Source organism: Xenopus laevis, chromosome 6S (assembly GCF_017654675.1).
Source record: "Xenopus laevis strain J_2021 chromosome 6S, Xenopus_laevis_v10.1, whole genome shotgun sequence".
Classification (NCBI taxonomy): domain Eukaryota; kingdom Metazoa; phylum Chordata; class Amphibia; order Anura; family Pipidae; genus Xenopus; species Xenopus laevis.
The window spans coordinates 44,872,243-44,895,107 of record NC_054382.1 but is presented as its reverse complement, the minus strand read 5'-3'; the positions used below and the strand labels follow the sequence as shown (position 1 = coordinate 44,895,107).

Here is a 22,865-nt window from a genome sequence, read left to right as displayed (position 1 = left end):
GGCAGGCTTTATATCATTGTTGTTTGGACTGTCCTTTGGGGGATCTGGATTCCTTGAATCTAAACCCTTGAACACATTAGACTGTCCAGTATTCCAGGAAGTGAAGCAAAAAAATCTTTGCCTATAGGACCTAGTGTCATCTCTCCGTATAGGCATGGAACGATCATGCTTTTTGCTGCCAACCTGGTAAGATCAACCGCTGCCTTGAGACAAAAATTGCATGCCATCCTTATATTTTCAAGAACCTGTAAAGACTGTTTATTCTGATTCTCTTCATTAAATTCCTCAGACATAGGGGCAAATTCACTAACCTTCGAAAATTCGCCAGCATCCGATTCGCTCACAGCGCAACACGTCGCCAGGCGTAGATTCGCCAGGACAACGCTAATTCACTAAGATCCAAAATGCGTTCAGGACGCCGAACACTGGTGAAGTTGCGCTAGCGTTACTGCACCAAGCAAAGCGAAGTTGCGCTAGCATTGCCTAATTTTCATACGGCGGGAAGTTAAAGTTCAATGGACTTATATGTTGCACCAAATACATTACACTACACAAGCCCAGGAAACCGTAATGAAATAAAATAAAGTTGTTAAATTGCCCTACACATGAGCCCAGTGTATAGTTTATGTCCCATATGTTAGGAAATGTAGGGAGGAAGCCGGTTACCCCAAAAAAATGTTACGCTATTTTTCTATCCCTGAAAAAGGAAAAGACGCTAGCGTTTTTTGGGACTCTATAGCACTTCGCCTGGTCTGAGGTGGCGAAGGCAAGTCTGGCGCAAGAGGCAACGTTCAGTAAAATCCGCATCTTAGTGAATTTGCATAGTTATGTCCATTCGCCAGAGTGCAAATTCACCAGGCAGTAAGGAGGCGAAGTACTGCTAGAGTCTATCTCCTTCACTAGCGAAGTTATGCAAGCGACCATTAGTAAATCGGTGAAGTACCGAAATGTCGTCACGCTGGCAAATTTTCACCCGCGTTAGTCACTTCGCTCTTTAGTAAATTTGCCCCACAGAATCTGTCCAAAGATACACAGCTTTAACAACCTAAATTAAGAAGGTCTAAGCATTCAGCCTGCTACCACATATGCATTCTTCAATTGTGTCTCCATAGTAGGGCCGGGAACTAGGGGTAGGCAGAGTAGGCACATGCCTAGAGGTTGCCCCTATCTGCTCTGAAGCCGGCTATTCCCGGCTAATAGGGAGTGCGCGTGTGTCTATTTGCACACTCTGCACCTATCAGCCGTATGCACACTTGCCACTACACGCGTGGCCAGTGCACGCAAGGCGGCGCAGCGGTCAGGTGGCCTATGGGCGCCTGGCCAGCCTGGCCCGGTGCTGCTCCATTGGATAATTTAATGCTGATACCTTATCTACAGGCATAATAGGCAATCTATAGGCTGAAAGAATATCCTCACGGGAAGGATCTGAAGCAGCAGACTCTGCACCGGAGGGGGATGCTTGAGTGTCATGCTCAAGAGACTTAGACTTACTCTTGGCTGGGGCTGGCTGATCCAGATTACTATCAAGCAGCTCCAGGATGCACTGCTTACACAGTCGTTTCCCCTTAGCAGTGGGATTTTTATGACATCAATCTCAGACGTGCTTCCTCCTTCCAGATGATTCTTCCATCTAGACAAAATAAACTGTATCAGGAACTGTTGTGCCTCTTTTCGAATTAATAACCTACCTGTACAGTGACTCATCATAAACTGATGGGGCAGCACAATTCTCAACAGCTGGCAGGCTGCTATGAGTCTGAGTGCAGTAAAAACTGTTGGGCTGTAGGTGCAGACATGGGAACCGGAAGATATTTAAATTTTGCGCCGGAGTGTTGGTGCAGAACTATGACGTCATCATTCATCATATGACTGACCGCTAAGAGGGACCCAGGGGCGTTTCAGGGGCTGCTGCCATCTGAGGGCGTGCCTTATAAATTGGCACCCCCACTGAATCAACCTTTTTGATGTCCCTTAAAGGAATTGTTCAGTGTAAAAATAAAAACTGGGTAAATAGATAGGCTGTGCAAAATAAAAAATGTTTCTAATATAGTTAGTTAGCCAAAAATGTAATGTATACAGGCTGGAGTGATTTGATGTATAACATGTCAGTCTGAACACTACTTCCTGCTTTTCAGATCTCTTGGTTTACACTGACTGGTTACCCTGGTTACCAGGTAGTAACCAATCAGAGACTTGAGGGGGGGCCACATGGGTCATATCTGTTGCTTTTGAATCTGAACTGAATGCTGAGGGTCAATTGCAAACTCACTGAACAGAAATGTACCATGTGGCCCCCCTTCAAGTCGCTGACTAACTCAGAGTTATAGAACTGAAACGCAGGAAGTTGGATTCTGGCTGTTTTATTAGATATCTGTTCACTCCAGTCTTTATACATTACATTTTTGCCTAACTAACTATATTAGAAACATTTTTTATTTTGCACAGCTTATCTATTTACCCAGTTTTTATTTTCACACTGAACTATTCCTTTAAAGTGGATGTTTCAGGGCCCTGTGGGAAGGATCTGCTTTTCTCTTTGCTGTTACAAATTCACAGTTCTGTCCATTTTGACAGTAAAAATACATATATACTGAAATAATCATAAAAAGACTAAAGAGGCTTACTTACAAGCTGTCTTGTTCAGCTTTTGCCTTGTCAATCACCAGGTAGGCAGTGCCAAAGCTTCCCTTGCCAAGCCTCTGCTGTAGCAAGAACCTTTTTGCAATTAAAGTCTGTACATGCTGATAAAGGCCCCACATGAAAACATTTGCTGACATTTCTGGACATCTGGCATGGTCACAGAGAATTTCCTTAATCAGCAATAAGCCACTAAGCTGGGGTCATTATTTGTCTTCACAAGAAAATACAACTCATTTAAAGCATTTGTAGATTTCATAAAATTTGAAATAAAGTCTAACTTTCATACTGGGCAGTCATTTGATCTTTATTTTCCCTGTGCATTCTACATAGCCTATTTTACACCATAAATATATAGGTACCTTGTACCCTGCATCTATGGTAAACATCTGTCTACATATACGTCCAGACTTGTTGTTAAAAAGGGAATTTGTCACATGCCTGCAAAACATGATACTTAAATGAGCATTTGTGAATCTTTATCTTAGACAATAGACACAGGTCTGTGCTTACCTTTTATACAAGACACTGGGGTATATTTATCAAAGAATGAAGTTAAAGATCGCCACAGTCTGCTAGAGTAAAATTCTGCCACTCTCCATTTATTTCTATTCACTTTCATCCATTGATAAATACTCTTAAAAATCCCATAGAAATGAATGAAGAGTGGCGGACTTTTACTTTAGAAGACTGTGATAAATATACACCACTCTCTTATTTGCATGCTTGGATTTGTGGCCAGGCCATAAAGGCCAAGGCCTAGGGTGGCATGCCGCCCACTGGCCGCTTCTGAACTGCAGACTAGGTGTGACATTTTGACAGTTGCTTGAACCTGCCACCTGCCCTGGGGGATGTGCAAAGTAGGTGAGGGAGGTGAGCGGTGGGGCTGGGGAGGGGGGTTTTGTCTTGAGCGGGTTGGCGTGTGCAGGGGTGTGTGTGAGTGGGTTGGGGGTGGGCAGTGCGTCACTCTGGAGGGATGTGCAAGTGGATCAGGGGTGGGGGTGCCTAGGGGCACACCATTTTTAAACCCAGCCTTGCTTATTTGCTTACTTGGAAACCATGCTACCTGGTATAGAATTCAAAGGAAACCAATTCAAATGTGTATCACGGAGAAGAGAGAAGAAGCCGCGATGGAAAAGACCAAAGAAGCTGTAAAAGAAAATAACGAAGAATCAGCGATGGACAAGAATGAAGATGACCGTTTGCTGAAGAGGATGAAAGCAACCAATGTTGAACACCAATGTTCTTTTTTTAACACCTAGCCACCAATGTTTTTTAACTTGGGGGGGGGGGCTGGCCACCAAAGTTTTTTTTAACTTGTTTGGGGGGGGGGGGGGACCATGGTCACCAATTTTTTTTGTAGGGAGTTGTGTAGGGAGTCCTGACACCAAAAGAACATTAGTGGCCAGGGCCCCTACAAGTTAAATAAAAATAACTTGTACGGTCCATGGCCCTAATGTACGGGAGGGGCCCTGGCCACCAATGGCTCTGGCCATCAGTAGGGAGGTCAGGGCCCAGAAAATGTTGTCGTATGGGACCCCAAGCGACAAGGAAAGTGCATTTCAGTGTGGGTGCCAAATTGCTAGGCCCCTTCCTAGTGAAATAATTCCCTAAACTTCTTCCCTGAGCTGTTCAAAGAAAACTGAAATGGCCAGTAGAAAAACTGTGCCATTTTTATTGCTGTGCCATTTTTATTGCTGTCCCATTTTATGTACCTATTTTCCAGGTTATTTAGGCATATGCATTAGAGTATATCCGGAAAATTGCTCTACTGTGCATGCGCAACTGCCAAAGCGCCAGTGAATATTACTTGGGTTTGGAACCCTCCAGTAAAATTAACATTTTTTTTGCCCTTTAACTATAAACCCATTTCACAGTTCTATGGCTTTATTAGACACTAAGTAAATTAGCATTTTTAACTTGAAAAAATAAAATAAAACTGTAGCATGCAGTCACTGTCATTTCAGCCTATTATATAATACACATTACTCTCTAGTGTGTTTGTGACCTAATTGTTTTTTCCATTCTCCCTTCTAATAATGCTCACTTCAAATTACAATGTCATTTTAACTGTTAAAATATTAGGAAGCATGGAGAAAAGGTTCAATAAAACACCAGGGCATAAGGAGACCCTGACAGATGGTAATAACTAGTTGCTTTGATATATGTGGTTTGTAAGAATATAAGCTCCTTATTACTGACATGATAATAACATATTATTAGCTTGTGACTATGTAAATCTAAACACATGGAAAAGGGGGTTATTAAATGGAGATTTTTAGAATCAATTGAATTCAGCTGCAGTGGGGTAAAGTTGAGTTGAACGATAAACACAGGTAATTAAAGACCAGTTAACAAAGCTTTAGATGGGTAAGTAAACAGCACTGACTGTTACTTGTAGAAATAATGAATGTGCACTGTTTACCACTTATCAATAGAAAAATTCCTAACATTTAAACATGCATTAAACATTTACCCACTGCAAAGTTCATCTTGTGTTTGTTAACTGAAATGAATGTGTACCAAACATCAGGTTATGCCTACAGTATGATATTGCAGCATTCTAGGCCAATCCCTGCCATTGTTATCACTGTATGCAACATTGCTGAATGGTTGCACGATTAAGTGAGCCGGAGCCTGCATTAATGGTTATATGTTAAAATCATAACGCAGGAGACGTTACTCTCAGGATGTTCTGAGCTTTCCACTTGTAAGAAAGGAGCACTTGGACTTGGTGTTTAAGAACCCCACTGCCAAACTGTACCAGTTTGAGACATACTAGTGTTCATTAATAAACATTGGGCAAATCTGAACATTGGCAACAACCCATAACAATTAAGTAATGAATGACTTTTTTTCGACATTATTAGGTGTCCATGGGCTAAGTGCCAGTGTGCCCACTGTTTAAAAGTCCAACTGTTATCAGTTTGGGGAATATACTCAGGGGCAGATTTATCAAGGGTCGAAGTGAAAATTTTAATTTTGTAACAGATAACACCATTATCTTCTACAGAGCTTATCTGCTATCTTCAGCAGTTTTACCAGTGCAGGGCAACACTGCATTATATTTTTATTTATTATATTTTTATTATAAATTTCAATGAAATAGTATTATATAGTGGTCACTTAACTAAACATCTAAGGCTTCTATCACCATATGACCCCTTCCAAATGGCATTTTTAAAGGAATTCTCAATAACAATCTACGTTTGACCACTAACTGTATATTCTATTTTTATCTATCTATAGAACAATAGCAAAATGTCCTAAATAGTAACACATGACATTTTGTATGCCTCAATCTAAAGAAAAAAGCATATTCTAATCTATAGCGAATATACTGACATCTAATGCAGAACACTACATATGTGTATACAATATCTACTAGACATTCTTATATTGTTACAAAACTAACAATTGGGGGCACATTTACTTAGCTCGAGTGAAGGAGTAGAAGAAAAAATACTTCGAATTTCGAATGTTTTTTTTTGGCCACTTCGACCATCGAATTGGCTACTTTGACCTGCGACTACAAATTCGAATCGAACGATTCGAACTAAAAATCGTTTGACTATTCGACCATTCGATAGTCGAAGTACTGTCTCTTTTAAAAAAACTTCGACCAACTACTTCGCCACCTAAAACCTACCGAACATCAATGTTAGCCTATGGGGAAGGTCCCCATAGGCTTTTTAACAAATTTCTGATCGAAGGAAAATCATTCGATCAATGGATTAAAATCCTTCGAATCGATATTCGACCATTAGTAAATGTGCCCCTTGATGTAAGACTACAATATCCATCATGAAATGGGACTGACTTGTGAAGAAGTCGGGAGATACCCGATTTTGGGCTCTGTACCCCAGTCTCCCGTCCCTCTTAAGCATTCTCGCATATCCAGATGACTTTCCTCAATATCAGACAATTTTGAGGCAAAAATCTGCTGGCCACTAAAAATTTGTGAAACAGTGAAAATTTTCACTGCACATATTGTGCTATTTTTGGGCTACCTTTGAAGTGCCTCTTGACTAGTTTTTGGACTGGTTTTGTAGTTTTTGTGGCTGGCTTTGAAAATTAAACCATTTTAAAGTGATCGATAAAAATATTATTAGAGGAAATTAGCATCTTTCTTAACAGGGTGAAGGCCAAAGTCAAATATAAAATTAAATTTATAATTTTTAAATTTAGCAGTGTCCTGAACACTTTTGCCATTTTATTCAGCTTTCAACTGAGAGGGTTAGTTAAACATAGAGGTGGTGTCTATGGTGTAACACATATTGCTCTCTCTGTCACCTTAGGATTTTTACGTACACATACTATGTAAATATTAGACCATACACCTAATTTGTACATAAACATTTTGTACGAGAATTTTGCCTCTTGGAAAGTATCTAAAGTTCTAATAACATCAGTTTTCAAGGATGTAAATGAACTACTTTCAAAACTGTGGCTGAATAACATTCTAAAGTCTAAAATGTTTGCATATTATATTTATATGGTTTGCTGTAAAAAAAAATGACCAAAGTTTCTGGATCTTCCCCTTTGTTATCCGACCTAACAATCCTCGTTTCTCCTTGAGTGAATAAATTATTTTTATAGTTAGTAAGACGCACTAAATGCGCACAATGAGGGTGGGTTTGGAGTAAAGATTCTTCACTTAGGGGTAGTTTTATCAAATGTGATTTATTTGCATGATTCAAAATGTTATTTTTTTGACACCCAAACTCACACAGAGTTATATTTTAGAAAACTCAAATGTCTGTGAGTTAATAAGCAAAACAAAATTGAAAATTTGAATGTAAAAATGTGTTTTTTATCCAAAAATTCCAGTTTTCGGGACAAACAGTAAATTAGATTGGTTTGAGTTTTTTTGGGACATGAACTCAAGCATTAGCGTTTTTTCCCCATCGTTTTTCATTTGAGTTTTTAAAGTAAACACGCAAGTATTTATCCGAGGTAGAAAAACTCTCACACAACAAATTAGATTCTTGATAAATATGCCCCTTGGTGTAGTGTTGATTGAAGAAAAACCAGACAGACAAATGTGGCAACTAATATGTTGGGGCCTACATATAGAACTAATATATTTATAAGATCTTAAAAGCTAAATTTCTTTAGCATACCAAGATTAACATTATAATGGACATCAGCACATTATGATCTTTGTCAGCATGTGAAAACAGAAGTGATATCACAGTTTAAATTTCCAATATCCCTGGAAGGGTTAATAACACATCAAAGCTCCAATCTTGCTAATACAATCAACACCTAATTTAATGACATCATTGTGGATTATGAAAACAGATTATGCTGATTGGAGCAACATTCCAGAGGATATATACCGAAGAAAGTTCCTATGTACAAGTTATTCTGAATTGAGAAAGTCAGTTGGATGATGGTGAAATGTCTTCAAGGAGAAAAAAACACAGCAAGTCCAATTGATTGTACTTATTTCTACTTTAATTAAAATGTATGTTTCTGTTTTTTAGATTTTCCTTCATATATAAACATAATGGGAAATCAAGGACTCATGGGCTATGTGGGATTTTACAGTTAAGGAACACAAATATAATATTTGATTGCAATAACCTTTACCACAGACTGTACTTTGAGTCAGGATTGGACTTAATATGTGGAGGAGATTATCATTCATTTGCGGACATTGTGTATATATTCTTTGAAAGTGTATCCGTATGTTAGATATGTACCTATGTTGTGTTTGATAGTGGCTGTGATATAAATGCCAAAAAAATCCAGACACTCAAGCAATGTGTGAAGGAAAAGATCATAATAATAAAGGAATATTGTCACCCCAAAGGAAAAAATTTATGTTTTTATACCAGCGAAGGGTTACGCCGTGCAACAGTTCTGTTCGCACTTTAACAACATGCACATGTTATTATTGCCTCTCTTTGCTGTTCTAGTTGACAATGATTATATTAATCTCTCGACTTTAGAATGGTTCTTCAGCAAGGTTAATTTACCTGTTGGAAACTCCTGCCACAAGTATTTGCACATTCATGTCTTTCTGCTTTTGCTGATGCAGAGGAGGCCATGGACAATGTGCTCAACTATCTCAAGGCTCAGGTCGTGATGCAGTCAGACAGCTCCCTTGTTCAACCATGGAGGAATACATTCTGTCTGACACTTTGAAGGGTATTTATTTTTCTCCAACTGTTGTTGTGTAGAAGTTGCCAGACTGGGTGCACAGATCATTAACCAAAGGCCAGATATCTCCGTTACTTAGAGATGCTCTTGTACTACGAAGGTCATTCCTTTATTCACAGGTCGAGGATATGAAAAAGCCATCGGCTCACTTGGTAACACAACCAGTTTGCAAAGTTATCTATGGGTTGCTGCTGACGCCAACCAACGACTTAGAGGAAAGTGATCAAAGGAATGAGTATCCTGTTAAAACATTGATTGTTGAATTCCATAGACTGGAGAAAAGTCTGAGAAAATCGACTCTGGAAGCAGACACTCACTGGAGCTTAGCTGAAAATCTATCACAGGCCAATCTTCCAGAGGTCCGTTAACAAAACTAATTGAGCATATTGATATTTTATTTGTATTGTAAGGCTAATTTAATATTACATTTGTCATCTGTGCTTTTTGGAATACTTGTGGGAGAAGAGATTGAATTCCTTCTTTTATACTGTAAGCCTCATACACACGCAACTAAAAGGGGAAGTGGAGTACAAACCTTGTTTAAGAATAATTGGCAAAACATATTTCCAAAACTGGCCCTATTAATCTACCTTTTGCTGAACTTTAGCAAATAATTCCATTTAAGCATGGTTTCTAAGAACAATACTGTTTGCTGGGAATAGAACCCTTTTCCATGGTAACAGAAAGTAGGGAAAAAAACAATTCAGTGTGTGCAGTAGAAACTGGTGTGAAAAGTACAAATTCCAAAGAAAACTACACTATTATCTAACCTCTACTGAGAACAATATATTAATGATAATTATTTATAGATGGCAGCTGCTGAGATGGCAGCCCATTGGCCCATGTGAAGTCCCAAATGTATGCTCTCCCCTATCAATATTTGACTGGGACATGGACAGATACTGATTGGGCTGGTAATAGGTTGTAGTTCAACATAACATGTATCCTGATAATTGTAAAGTGGCAACAATTATTATGATCCCAATAGTAACAATCTAAGAATATATACTGTATTCCCAGTGCATAAGTGGGAGGAATAACTAAAAGGTGACAGCTATAGAACAACTGGTTCATCCTGCTGTGATGTAGTGTAAACAATCTGGATACTGCAGGGTTCATGGAACTCAAAGGAGTCCTAGGAACCAACAATTGCCTTGAAGTGGTGTTATGTCCAGAGTTCCCTTAGTGGCTTGCCCCTATACAGGCAACAGATTTCAGTGAATCAGATAATACCGTTATTTACTCCATTCCCACGAAGAAATACTTGCACCACAATTTGTACACTATTTTCCAAAGCAGATATTCATTTACATGTTTCATGCACACATTGTGGCACAGACTATTTAGCAGACACCTGCAATGATGCTTACATTTTGGGGAAAGACACTACATTGTATGGTGAAAAATGGTAATTTGCATAAACAGGCTTGTGTATATTAACAAAGCTTATGTTGAATGTTCTCTATCTCTCTCAGGCTTCTACAGAGATATACCTAAGGCTGCTCCTGGACACCCTGGAAGTAAAGACAGCCATTCTGGCATGCGTGACTCTTGCCCCACTTGCAGTCACATGTTATTGGGTCAGATATGCTGATCCCAAAGTGAAGCTGCATTACCTAAATGTTCTTCTGATGGGTTCAGTGTTTGGAGAATTGTATGACATGTTTCTTATAGCAGGTACTGTATAAACAAAATAATATTAAGAACTCTGCTAAATGGAAAACTCACTCCATTTATAATTTGGGTCTTTTATGGGACCCTCTATAAACACCAATGAAAGTGTACTTTTAAGAGGCAGAATTGTAAATAAAGAGAATGTTTGCATGGCTTTACGATAAAATAACTTTTGAATTCATTAGAGAAAAATATAAAATTTTCAAATCCATGGCTGGATACATTTCAGTTTAACCACTGATTATATTTTTCAGATAGGTAAGTGCAGCCATGACCGTGCCAAGAGGTTACCTTATCTATACAAAGGTAACTACATGAAACAGTGCTCTCTCATTGCAAGAACAATTATGGAACGGTTGCAGGAATTCATTAAGCAATGGCTTTGAACAAAGCACATAAGTTAGCCTTGCTCCAATTATTCCTGAGTTCCAGCTGTATTGGGTTTGAGCTTGTTGTCCTTTCCAGCTATGGAGCTAATTGTATCCATAAATATTTTGTGCTGGTTTTGTAAACCTCTACTTTAAACATAGTCCGTTATTACGCATCAGAGGGAGAGTTGAGTTCAGAATAATAGCAGTGGGTTTAAAAAAAGTAAATAAAGCTCCAAATCCTTATAATAGCATTTATTTCCATACACGCAAAGGCATTGGGAACACTGCACATTCTATTCCAAATCAAAACATAAAGAAAATGTATCAAATTTGTGATATTCCTTTACAGAAAATGAAGAAAAGGGAATATTAGGCTGTTCCAAAAAACTAGCAGTGTCTGCATTCTTCTTTACAAACTCAAACATTCATTCAAGATTTTGCTTTTGCAACTGTTACATTCCACAATTCTTCTGCATTTCTTAGTTTTGCCTCAGAAACAGCATTTTTGATGTTACCCCACAAGTTTTCTATTGGATTAAGGTCTGGGGATTGGGCTGGCCTTTCCATAGTGAGAAACATCCCCATATCATGATCCTGGAGCCACCATGCTTCACAGTGTTTTGTGGCTTGAATTCAGTGTTTAGGGTCATCTGACAAACTGTCTGCAGCCCCTAGACCCCAAAAGAACAATCTTTCATCAGTCCACAAAATGTTTGCCATTTCTCTTTAGGCCAGTCAATATGTTCTTTGGCAAACTGTATCCTCCTCAGCACATCTTTTTTTAAACAATGGGACTTTGCTGGGGCTTCTTGCCGATAGGGCTTCACATAGGTGTCTTATAATTGTAACAGTACTCACAGGTAACTTTAGACCTTCTTTGATCTTCCTGGAGCTGATCATTGGCTGAGTCTTTGCCATTTTGGCTATTGGCAATGCTGCCTTCAGGTGGGACTTCATCTTAATCAGCTCCTATGCACACCACTACAACATCCCAACATAAAAAGGTGATATTGTGCTACCTGCAATCTATAGGTCTGTGGTTAGGACACACTTATTTTTCTGACTGTAGATCGCATTTAAGATTGACATTGCCATCTGTCTTCTAGGGTCACCAATGCAGATAGAAAGCAGATAATGTGTAATTCTTTATTAAAAATATTGTTTTTTTTAAATAAATTCTCTTTGTCTCATGCCCCCTCCTACTCATCTTTGATTGCTCATATTCAAACACATTCCTGGTAGCTAGCATATTCTATTATTTGCCTACTGTACAAACAGCAGTTTAACTACCATTAACACCGACTTAATATATAGTATATGTCATAGTAAATGTTAAATAAGATGCACTGTTATTGTAATTGATAAGTAATGTTTTACAGTGGCATGCTTGTTCACCTTTTGTATCAGAAACTGAAGAGCTCATCATCAGTAGAAGATCTTTTTAACCCGTGTCCACCACTGAAAATGCTGTACCAGCAAATGATAGAAGCAGTATTATTATCAGTACCTGAGGATTGCTTCAAGAGCAGGACCATGTCTAGCACACACAAATTGAAGATTGAAGAAAAGGAACTAAACTGCAGAGAGTAAAGAAGCAATTTTAATGGAAAATCAGCCTATGTATGAAGCTAGGGACAGATTTTTAGGCCTTGTACTTAAAGAAAAACTGGCCTTTATATAGTGAGCACCAGACTAGAGAAAAATACTGGCAACTGGAATACTGTGAAGACTCATCCTGGTGGTCTAGTGGGCCAGTGGGGACCCCGCCGCAGGGATCCTCTAAGTTCAAGTGCTGCCCTGCTATGGCACACGCAGCGTGCACTTCCAGGTTTTGGTGCGTCGCGAGCGTCATCGCAATGGTGCCAAATTCAAATATTTAAAGGAGCTCTGTGCACAAACTCATTGCCCATTTGCAAGTATCCTGAGTTTGTTGGATTCCTGTTTTGACCCCTGCCTATTCTGAACTCTGATTATCCTGACCTGTGCCTGCCTGACTTCTGTTTCTGCCGGTATTGACCCTTGCCTACCTGACTATGAATGCTGCCTGTATCGACCTCGGCCTGATTGACCATGCTTGTATTCTGCCCGCACCGACCGGCCTGTCCGACTACACCTTTGTCTGCTTCTTGAACGGTTTGTTTGTCCAGAACCTTTGCTTGGCTCCTCTCTTGTTAAGACCTGGCGGCATCCAATTAGCTGAGGGCTCCTCCCTAATTGAAAGGCGGCTGTTAAAGGTAGAAGCAAGAGCCAAGACCAGGGAGCCTAGCGGTTCTGAGTTTAGGGTGCCGATTGTGAAAAATATATTTAGGAGACAGAATTTTCTATATAATAATACAGTAAATAAAAATACCCTGGAAATGATTGTGTTACCAAGCCCTTGTAATGTTCTGTGCTCTGTTCTGAAATGTAATTATCTGTCAGACTTTTGCTAAATACATTATTACTGCTACTGGATTAAATACAAGAAACCATCAGTTTATCATGATGGTGTCCATCTTTCCATCACAAAGTCAAATGCCTGGAACCAAAATTTACTGTGCTCAGAGGATTTCCTTACGGAAGATTACAATATTGGGGTTTTGGTTTAGTTCTCCTAGTATTCATGTTGAGGGTATAGTTTCAAGGTACAAAATCATAATTTGACTTTTTTTTTTGATTATTAAATCATTCCCCCCCTTAAATTATTTAGTCAAAATAAAGAACAGGGGTAAAACTACCTTTTCTCATTGGAGATTGAAATACCTGATTGCTGAAATTTATATTTTATCAGAACTTGCATTTCATTTTAGACACACACACAAAATTAAACCATTAACGAAAACAATTTTAATACACATGTAATTTCCAGTGCTATAAATATTCTAATAAAGTAGAATTACAGGGTGCCCCAATGGGTGATACATTTGCAGAAAGCAACAATTTTCTCATTCGTTCATGAGATCTCTAGACAGTAGAGACATTTGGTGTGCAAGGATCTATAGATAGTTTCACATATTGTATATATACTCGTACATCCTTAGTTTAAAAGTCCACAAGATAGAATCATTATTTTCCAAGAAGGTCCAGATTATTTTTTTTAAAGGCAAATTGCAGTTGCATTTCAACCTATTTTACAATTCTTAAACATAATGCCACTATTAAAGGATGAACATCAAATCATGTATGTCCTTCCTCTCCCTATCTAATACATTATGGTTTGAGCTTTTCTGAAATGGCCACTGCCTGGTAAAACAAGATCTGTTATCCGGAAAACCCCAGGTCCCGAGCATTCTGGATAACAGGTCCCATACCTGTACTAAAATATGGTTGAGAAAGCTGCTTCTTAACCAGAAGTGCAAGTTTCAGTTTCAAATTCAGGAAATTATGTGTTGTGCTGCAGGGAAGGGTATTTCAGAGATGGAATATTAACAATAAATGTTCATTGAACGATTTTCACATATGATACCGCTAGTCCTATGCAGCAATTAAAGCAACAATAACACCAAAAAATGAATGTTTTAAAGTAATGAAAATATCATGTATTGTTGCCTTGCACTGGTAAAACTGACCTGTTTACTTCAGAAATACTACTATAGTTCATATAAACAAGCTGCTGTGCAGCAATGGCGGAAATTGAAAAAAGGCTATATGGCACAGGTTAAATCGTGAATAAAATTTAAACTCCATTGAATGGCTGCTTATTTTTATAAACTATACAAGTGTTTCCAAAGCAAACACATTTTTACCAAAGCAGGGCAACACTGCATTATATCTTTAATAATTTAAAACACTTGTTTTTTGATGTTACTGTTCATTTAAATATATACACCTACAGGAGCTTACCCTTTTAAGTTAAAAAGATATTAAAGAAAAAGAGAGAAGCACCTTCAGCATTTAATCAAATCAATATCCCCTACCCCAATATTTCTGGTCCTGTGTAGAATATACTAGTAAATTATCAACAGATCTGTACTGCCTGTCAGGAATGCTGCTGTTCTTGCCATAGTATAATCGGAGTATTAAAGAATGCCACTGTCGTATCATTTTTTTTCACTGTACTTTCAAACAAACAAAATAAAGTCCCTTTTGACCCCCACCCCCTCATGCAAAAAAAGAGATACAAATGAAAATTTCATTTTTGGACAGTCTGAAGCCAGATAAAAGTAAAGCTGGCAGAACATGGCCCAATGTTTCCTGCCATTCAGTGTCGGACTGGCCCGGCGGGACACCGGGAAAAAACCCGGTGGGCCCCGACCCTCGTGGGCCCCCGCCGGGCCAGACCACCTCTAATATTATAAAAACTTTGAAAAAGTTTCCGGCGATGCCGGCGGCGGTCGAGCGGCGCAGTAGGGGGGCGGGGGGCCCTGGACCAGCAGTCCCGGTGGGCCCTGGGCCCCCCAGTCCGACCCTGCTGCCATTACGGCAGATTTATTAAGAGTCTAATTGGAAATTCTAATTATTTTTATGGTCAAAACGCAAATTCAAATTGTGAATTATCCCAAGTCGATCTGAGTTTCAATTCAAATTTCAAGATTTATCATACTCTGGCCCTTTAAGAACTCAAATTCGACTAATCGCCACCTAAAACCTGCTGAGTTCTCATGTATAAGTCAATGGGAGACATCCAGGGACCAATTTGGACATGTTAGTAGCCTTCCTGACATTCAAGTTTTTTTCGGAAAAAAAACCTTGAATAAAGTTTAGTCTAATTCGATTACAAATTTCGAGTTGGTAAAATTAGTTAGAGTTTTAGAGATTTGATTTTTTTATAAATAACCCTGCAGTCAAATTTCGAGTATGTTAAAACTCACATGAATTCGAAATTCAAATTTTAATAAATGTGCTTCACTCAGTACTTATTGGCTTATGTACAAGGCTAAACATCAGCCTCCCTGACCTATATCTGGCTAGAGCGGTCAGATATGGATACGGAGTCCTGCTAAGAAAAATTGGCTGAAGCCATGGATGCAGTCCTCTCTGAATGGATAAGCAAAGGATCCTTGAACAACATCTGAATCAGCCTGATTTGGCCCACTTGAGTGGTTAAATAAGGCATAGCATGGATGTGCGGTTAATGATTTTTAGGGGCCCTACAACACAATCAAATGGCGTCCCATTGCAATTGCACCCCCTATATTCTCTGACTGTGGACTATAAAAGGGATCAGGAACATCAGATCATGGAGGAAATGTTGCTCCCTTAATTTACCCTCTGCATATATTACAAAGTACCTGACCATATCAGTGGTCATCAAAGGTAGGCTAATAAGTCTAAGGTCCAAGATGTCATTCATTGCAGGTTAAGAAATCTGTCTTTTTCCATAGCCTTTTAATAAGAATACAAATACACTAGGATATTTTAAGAACCCTCTGAGACTTACAGGAACAAAAATTCCATCCAGGGGTCCAAAAATAACGAGGCCCAATACAATCTGCACAATAGTAACACTGACAAAAGTAGCCCAATTTCATGTTGCTTTAAAAGAAAGGTTCTGTAAAAGTAATCCAGCATAAGAGAAGCCTAAAATAATAACCAGTGTAACAAACGCATAAAAGAAGGACTTGGAGATAATCATAAGGGCAGAGCTGGAATGGCTCTCTTACATTTATAAAATGCAGAGTAAAAACTAGGGAACTTTTTGGTTTTATAAATATGAAGCGAATACTTTGTACACGAATGAAAGAGAAAATGGATGCGCTTTATAAGAATGTCTACCTTCCATATATTTGCCCTTACAGGTTTAATATCATGTAGGAAAATACTGTGTGCAGGGACCAGCTACATTGTCCTTTGTGAGAGGCATTCACCATAGATGTTGATAATATACAGTCATGTTTTGGTGAATAATACACTATACTTCTCTGCTTGGCCAGTAATAAAGCATCTCAAAGACAGTGACACACAAAACGTTATCCCCTGATATTTAGCGGTAGTTCACCTTTAAATTAATATAGATTGCAATATTCAGAGTAAAATTCTCTGTGGGATTTTTTTTAAAAAAATTTCAGCAGATTTTATATTATATTATAACAGTAAAATTAAGGGTAAAACAACCCCTTTAAAGGGGTCTGTCACAACATTTTGTATTCCTACCAACTTTGCAATTAGTCTTCATTAATTATTTCTTATAGTTTTCCAATGGGAGTCACTGACCCCAGAAACCAAAAAATGATTGCTTTTTGAGGCTCCACATTTATTGTCATTGTTACTTTGTATTACGGTATGTATTCTTCTATTCAGCCCTTCTCCTATTCCAGTTTATCGCTGCCTTGTTGCTAGGCTAAATAAAACCATAGCAACCAGATAGCTGCTGAAACACTAAACTGTTGAATAGAAAGCTACCTAATTTTTTTTTAAAAAAAAAATTATGACAAAATTGCTTGAGAATATCACTGTCTACATCACTAAGTTAATTTAAAGGTGAACTACACCTTTAATAATGTCTAGGGACAATATATGAAGAAAATATTATGGGGTGTTGCACCTTCAATTTAATATTTAAAAAGAAGAGAAATAGATTATTCTGCAGTAGTACAAATTCAATATTAAATAAGTGTGATGAGTTGGAAATCTGCGCAAGAGTCATATTTAAAGAATGACCATTGATATCACAATTTAGCAGTTCACGATAAATGAATTACAGCATAGAAAATGTAGGAAGTGTTACAAACTTTAGTGTGGAATATTGGGACCTTTTCGGTTTACTTTGCTTTAAAATAATGTTACAGTGCAATGACATCGTAACTGTTTGGTAAATACAGTAGTTATGTTACAGATGAGCCAATGAAGCTAAAGGGTAGGCTTGCGTTGCTTACACAAAAATGGCTGTAGAAATCACATTCATTCAGTATAATGTTATATAGTGTTGCACAGGTAGTTCATAGGAGAGTTCTCACATCCTGTACTCACAATATTTGCCAGATACGAGCAAGTGTGCAATGAAAAATGGCAGAAAATAAATACAGTATTGGGACATGGCTTGGGCCATGGGCTTTATCACAACACCTTCCAGACTTAAAAAAAAATTAGTTTAGTAACAAAACCCCATCATTGAGCAGGAGAGAATATACATATAAAAATATAAACTAAAGTATGAGGTTCAACCATACAAAAGACTTAAACCTACACATTACTCAGGTGGGTGGTATTAACCAAATGCAGGTTTAAGGAATCTTTTTTTCAAACACTGGCCCCAGCACATATTTTAGGAATATAAAGTCCATCAAGAGTATCCTTTATCTGTATCAAAGATGACATTTTATAAAATTCGCACTAAATAAAGGTAAATTCCATGGAACCTCTGAAGCCCAGAGCAGCGGTTTTTTTTTTTTGTTTGTTGCAGGACTTCATCAAAGTGCTACTCCCCTGACTTGCAGTTAAAAACAATGCAATATGCATCATACTTCAAGGAAAAACGTAGAGGTGCTGTGTTTCTGATTCTCCTCCTTGCTCCTTTCCAACTTCTTTATGATCTCTGACACAATACACACTGAAGAGGTCAGTCCTATTAAGAACACCAAATCTAGAAAGGGAAAAAAATAGATCACATTTAACTGAAATTAAAATGCTGTTCACGTCACAGTGCTTATGTTCTTTTTTGGTTATTCCAGAGCTTTACTGCCAGGTATAAAACTACAGCTGGCACCATAGCTGCCCTCTCTGTTCTCTGCATTGCTTCTCTAGAGTCTTAAAACAAAAAAGCAAAAGTCAGTTCCTTTCCAGCCAACAATTCAGTTTAGATTGTGGGTATTGAGGTGCTGGCTGAAGAGGAGTTGGCTTCTATTTCACAGTTTCCAGAGTCAGAACCAGCACAACAATTAATAGAATGGAACACAGAACTACTGCTTTTAATAGCAAATAACATTTTTAAAACCGGGAGAAGGAAAGCACCCAAAGCAGTTTATTGCCAATAGATTAGCCACAATAGAGCAAGCAAACACTATATTTATTCTGCGGAATGCTTTCCCATACCTGAGTAAACAGCTCTAGAAGCTCTCTGTTTGTTTAGGATAGCAGCTGCCATATTAGCTTGTTGTGACATCACTTCCTGCCTAATTCCCTCCCTGCTTGCTCATAGCTCTGGGCTCAGATTACAGCAGGGAGGGGAGGAGGGGAAAAGGAAGGGGGAGAGAGAGGAGCACACTGAGCATGCTCAAGCCCTAGCCCTGGAGGTTTATGCTGAAACAGGAAGTCTGATACAGAAGCCCATGTGTACACAATAGAAGGAAAGAAAAGCTCTGTTTCTTTTGACAGAGGACTCTGCAGCATTACTTTGAGGGTTTACTGGTGGAAAATGGCTTAGTGAAATGAGTTGTTTGTATTCTAACGTAGCTGGAAAATTGCCAGCAGTGTAGTGATTACTACTGAGCAAGCGTTTTCGACCCAGGGATTCACGCATCCTCATTTCACAGTACCTTCTTTGAGTCCCCTTTAAGTGACCCACTGTTAGTAAGTATTTCTTAGCCATTTTTGTGTGTGTGTGTTTAAAACAAAAGAACGGTTTCTGTACCTTGCATACTTAAACTTTCTGTCTGAAACACCTTCTGCAGTGGTGGGAAGTAAATGACCAACAACTGACCCATGATGGACCCAAGCACTGCATAACAGAACATCTTGTTGCTGCACAGGCCTATCTCAAACACAGATTTAGTCTGAAAAAAAAGAGCAGAAATGAATTCATAATTTGTTATATTATCAGAAGAATATGGATTAGGGAAAATATATATAAGGAAAACTATACTATACGCAAGCAAGTTATAGTTAATATCAAATTAAGTGGCATATTAAAGAATCTTACCAAACTGGTATATATATTTAAGTAAATATTGCTCTTTTATATTTTTTGCCTTGAACCACCACTTTGTGATGGTCTGTGTGCTGTCTCAGAGATCACCTGACCAGAAATACTACAACCAATATTACGTACAGGGTACTACTAAAAAAGTATATTATAATGAAAATGTTTATTTACATAAAGCGGGGATTTATATATATAAGCTGTTTTATGCAATATATTGTTATAAAGATCTACATTGTTCAGGGGGTATAAAACACAGTACCAAATTGAAAATAAATAGTGTAAATTATAATTCACCAATCACCTAAAATGGTTCAGGTGCACCAATTCCAGACCCTCAGCAAAGGGTGCGGAAAACTTTATATCTCAACTATGGGGATTTAAGCACTCAAAAAAAAAACCAAGATCACCGAAAAAATACGTTAAACGCAAAGAACCTTTTTTGAACATCTGTATTGCGATTTGCATTGCCTATGACTCAAAGAGAACAAAATGCATAAGGCAACAGAGATGTTAAAGTCTTTTTATTTTAACTTATTTAAGATGGCTGTAAGGCACAAATATGGGAGTGGGACGATTGGGGGACGTTTAACTAAAGAACATGGGGACCTACAAGATCCCCCACAGCTAGGCTCTTTTACCTGATATCTGCATTAACTCATCAATCTAAACTTTTCAAATCTACCATTAAGATACAGGGCATGACGTTTACTCACCTGTGATCGTGAACTTAAAGCATTGAACATATCAAAAAACACAAAACAGGTAAATGTCATTGTTGTGTCTCTGGGTGTAATGAGGTTATCACGCAGCTGAAAAAGCAAAAACACAAGCATTAGTACTATTTTCATTACACCCAATTTAATAATAATAAACAAAATAAATTACACTGGACTGACACGGCATAACATTTGCAAGGACAACAGCGAGAAGCCTCAATGGACTGAACGTTATCAATTGGCAGTAATTCCGAAAATTGCAGGTACATCCATGAATTGTACTCAATCTCTTAATGCTTCTTTGCAAAGTTCTGGCTGAAACAAACTGCTCAATTTAACGGAACAGTAACACCAAAAAAATCAATCTTTTAAACTAATGAAAATCTAATGTACTTATTCCCTGCACTGGGAAAACTGGTGTGTCTGCTTCAGAAACACTACTATAGTTTATAATACAAGCTGCTGTGTAGCCATGGGGGCAGCCATTCAAAGCTGTAAAGGAGAAAAGGCACAGGACACAAAGCAAATAACAGAGAACTCTGTTGTATAAATTAGGATTCTTCAGAATTTATCTGTTATCTACAGAGTGCTTGAATGGCTAACCCCGTGGATACACAGTAGCTTGTTAATGTAAACTGTAGTTGTGTTTCTATAGCAGGGGTCAGCAACCTTTACTATCAAAAGAGCCATTTTACCCCCTCTTCCACTAAAAAGAAATAGTCTGGAGTCGCAAAACATAACACAGCTTATAAACTTTGAAAAGTTTTAACCTTTTTCTAATTTTAACTGAATACAACAAACAGAAGTGCAGTGTGTATGTGTAGGCCTACTTTGAAATAAATTAAACACTGAATAGCCCTATTAAATTCTAGTGTTAATTCTGTTTCTGAAGCTCCATGCTGAATTTCCCTCTATTGTCTTGAGTGTGAGACCGCGGTAAAGACCATGATGAATCATCTTGTTGCGGCTCAGTCTTGCCTGCCACTCCTGTGACGTCTATACAGCCCTCGCACCTGCTGACGGCTTCCTGAGTGTGCAACTGCAGTAAGCTAACCGCAGTTGCACACTCAAGAAGCCGCCAGCAAGTGCGAGAGCTGTATAGACGACGTGACAGTTAGAGCCACAAGACCGATCCGCAGCAAGAAGGATGAAGAGCTGCATGAGGCTCCAGAGCTGCGGGTTGCCTACCACTGTTCTATAGCAAACACACCAGTTTTACTAGTGGAGGGCAGCAGTCCATTATATTGTCATTCTTTTAAAATACTTTATTTTTTTAGTGTTACTATTCCTTTAAGAAAAGAAAGAAACCAAAAAGAAAAAAATCAAATCCCAAACAAACCTCTCTCCAGAAGACAAAAAGTGTACCACACACTATGATAAAGGATGAAAGAAGTATTTTGATGATCAAATTCTTAGTCAGTATGCTGTCTTTAAGATTTCTAGGTGGCTTTCTGATCACATCTTTATCAACCGGCTCCACACCAAGGCTGAAAAAAACAAACATTTTATTGAGCATTTGCTATCATTAACGCCAAAAAAACGTTTTCAGTATAAAAAATTGGCATGTTTATAAAAAATACAAAATTGTGCCAGTGCACTCAGCCAGCCTCCTCTGATGAATAGGGCAAAAGAGCACTCACTGAAGCTAGGGAACCCTGAAAATTCTACCAGCCTGGACATGGTGGTAGTCCCAGTGTTCAACTAGCAGGTTGAGTCAATACTTTTTTAAACTTGCATAAAATGGCATACCAGAAGGGATAGACAACATAAAGTAATTACAGCAGATTTGATGCATCACACGCACAGTGCACAGCTGCAAAGACATTGGCATTGTGGGGAAAATAATGCATCATGGGAGAAAAACATGGAAATTGCATCTGAGACCCATTTCCACCATGAGCTGTGTTAGTAAAACGAGCCTTATAGTAGTTTAACATATAGAAATTTGATTTCTAAGAGTCTCATGAACATAATTTTTTTTGCATTCATGAAGCTGGGGGCAGACAGATCAGCAAAAAAATAAAAAAAATCCTCTCAAAGTTTTTCTCTCTCAAAGTTGTGCTGTCCAACTTCTTAGGGAATGAATGACATCCAGGGGCAGATTCACTAAGGGTCGAATTTCGAAGTTAAAAATACTTCGAAATTCGACCCTCGAATTGAAATCCTTCGACTTCGAATATCGAAGTCGAAGGATTTAGCGCTAATCCTGCGATCGATCGAAGGATTTTTCGTTCGTTCGAACGATTCGAACGATTTTAATCCAACGATCGAAGGAAAATCCTTCGATCAAAAAAAGGTTAGCAAACCTATGGGGACCTTCCCCATAGGCTAACATTGACTTCGGTAGGTTTTATCTGCCGAAGTAGGGGGTCGAAGTTTTTTTTAAAGGGAAAGTACTTCGACTATCGAATGGTCGAATAGTCAAACGATTTTTACTTCGAATCGTTCGATTTAGTTCGAATTCGAACGAATTTAACCAATTCGATGGTCGAAGTACCCAAAAAATACTTCGAAATTCGA

The 22,865-nt window shown here is 38.4% G+C and overlaps 1 protein-coding gene and 2 pseudogenes across 5 annotated transcripts in view; 1 reads left to right on the top strand and 2 right to left on the bottom strand.

The window, feature by feature from the left end:
- LOC108719694 overlaps positions 1-2,912 on the bottom strand; it is a 115,529-nt pseudogene extending 112,617 nt beyond the window's left edge.
- Positions 2,913-3,767: 855 nt separating this feature from the next.
- On the top strand, positions 3,768-9,378 carry LOC108719693 (annotated as a pseudogene).
- Positions 9,379-16,506: 7,128 nt separating this feature from the next.
- The window catches only part of atp2c1.L (ATPase, Ca++ transporting, type 2C, member 1 L homeolog), a 70,395-nt gene continuing 64,036 nt past the window's right edge, over positions 16,507-22,865 (bottom strand). For all 5 annotated transcript variants that reach the window (XM_041567544.1, XM_018269328.2, XM_018269330.2 and 2 more), the window contains 4 exons: positions 21,685-21,832; positions 20,343-20,438; positions 19,339-19,480; positions 16,507-18,351 (listed from right to left, as the gene is read on the bottom strand). In XM_041567544.1, the coding sequence (XP_041423478.1) occupies positions 18,227-18,351; positions 19,339-19,480; positions 20,343-20,438; positions 21,685-21,832 (511 nt within the window). In that variant the 3' untranslated portion in view covers positions 16,507-18,226. The remainder of the gene's footprint in view (positions 18,352-19,338; positions 19,481-20,342; positions 20,439-21,684; positions 21,833-22,865) is intronic.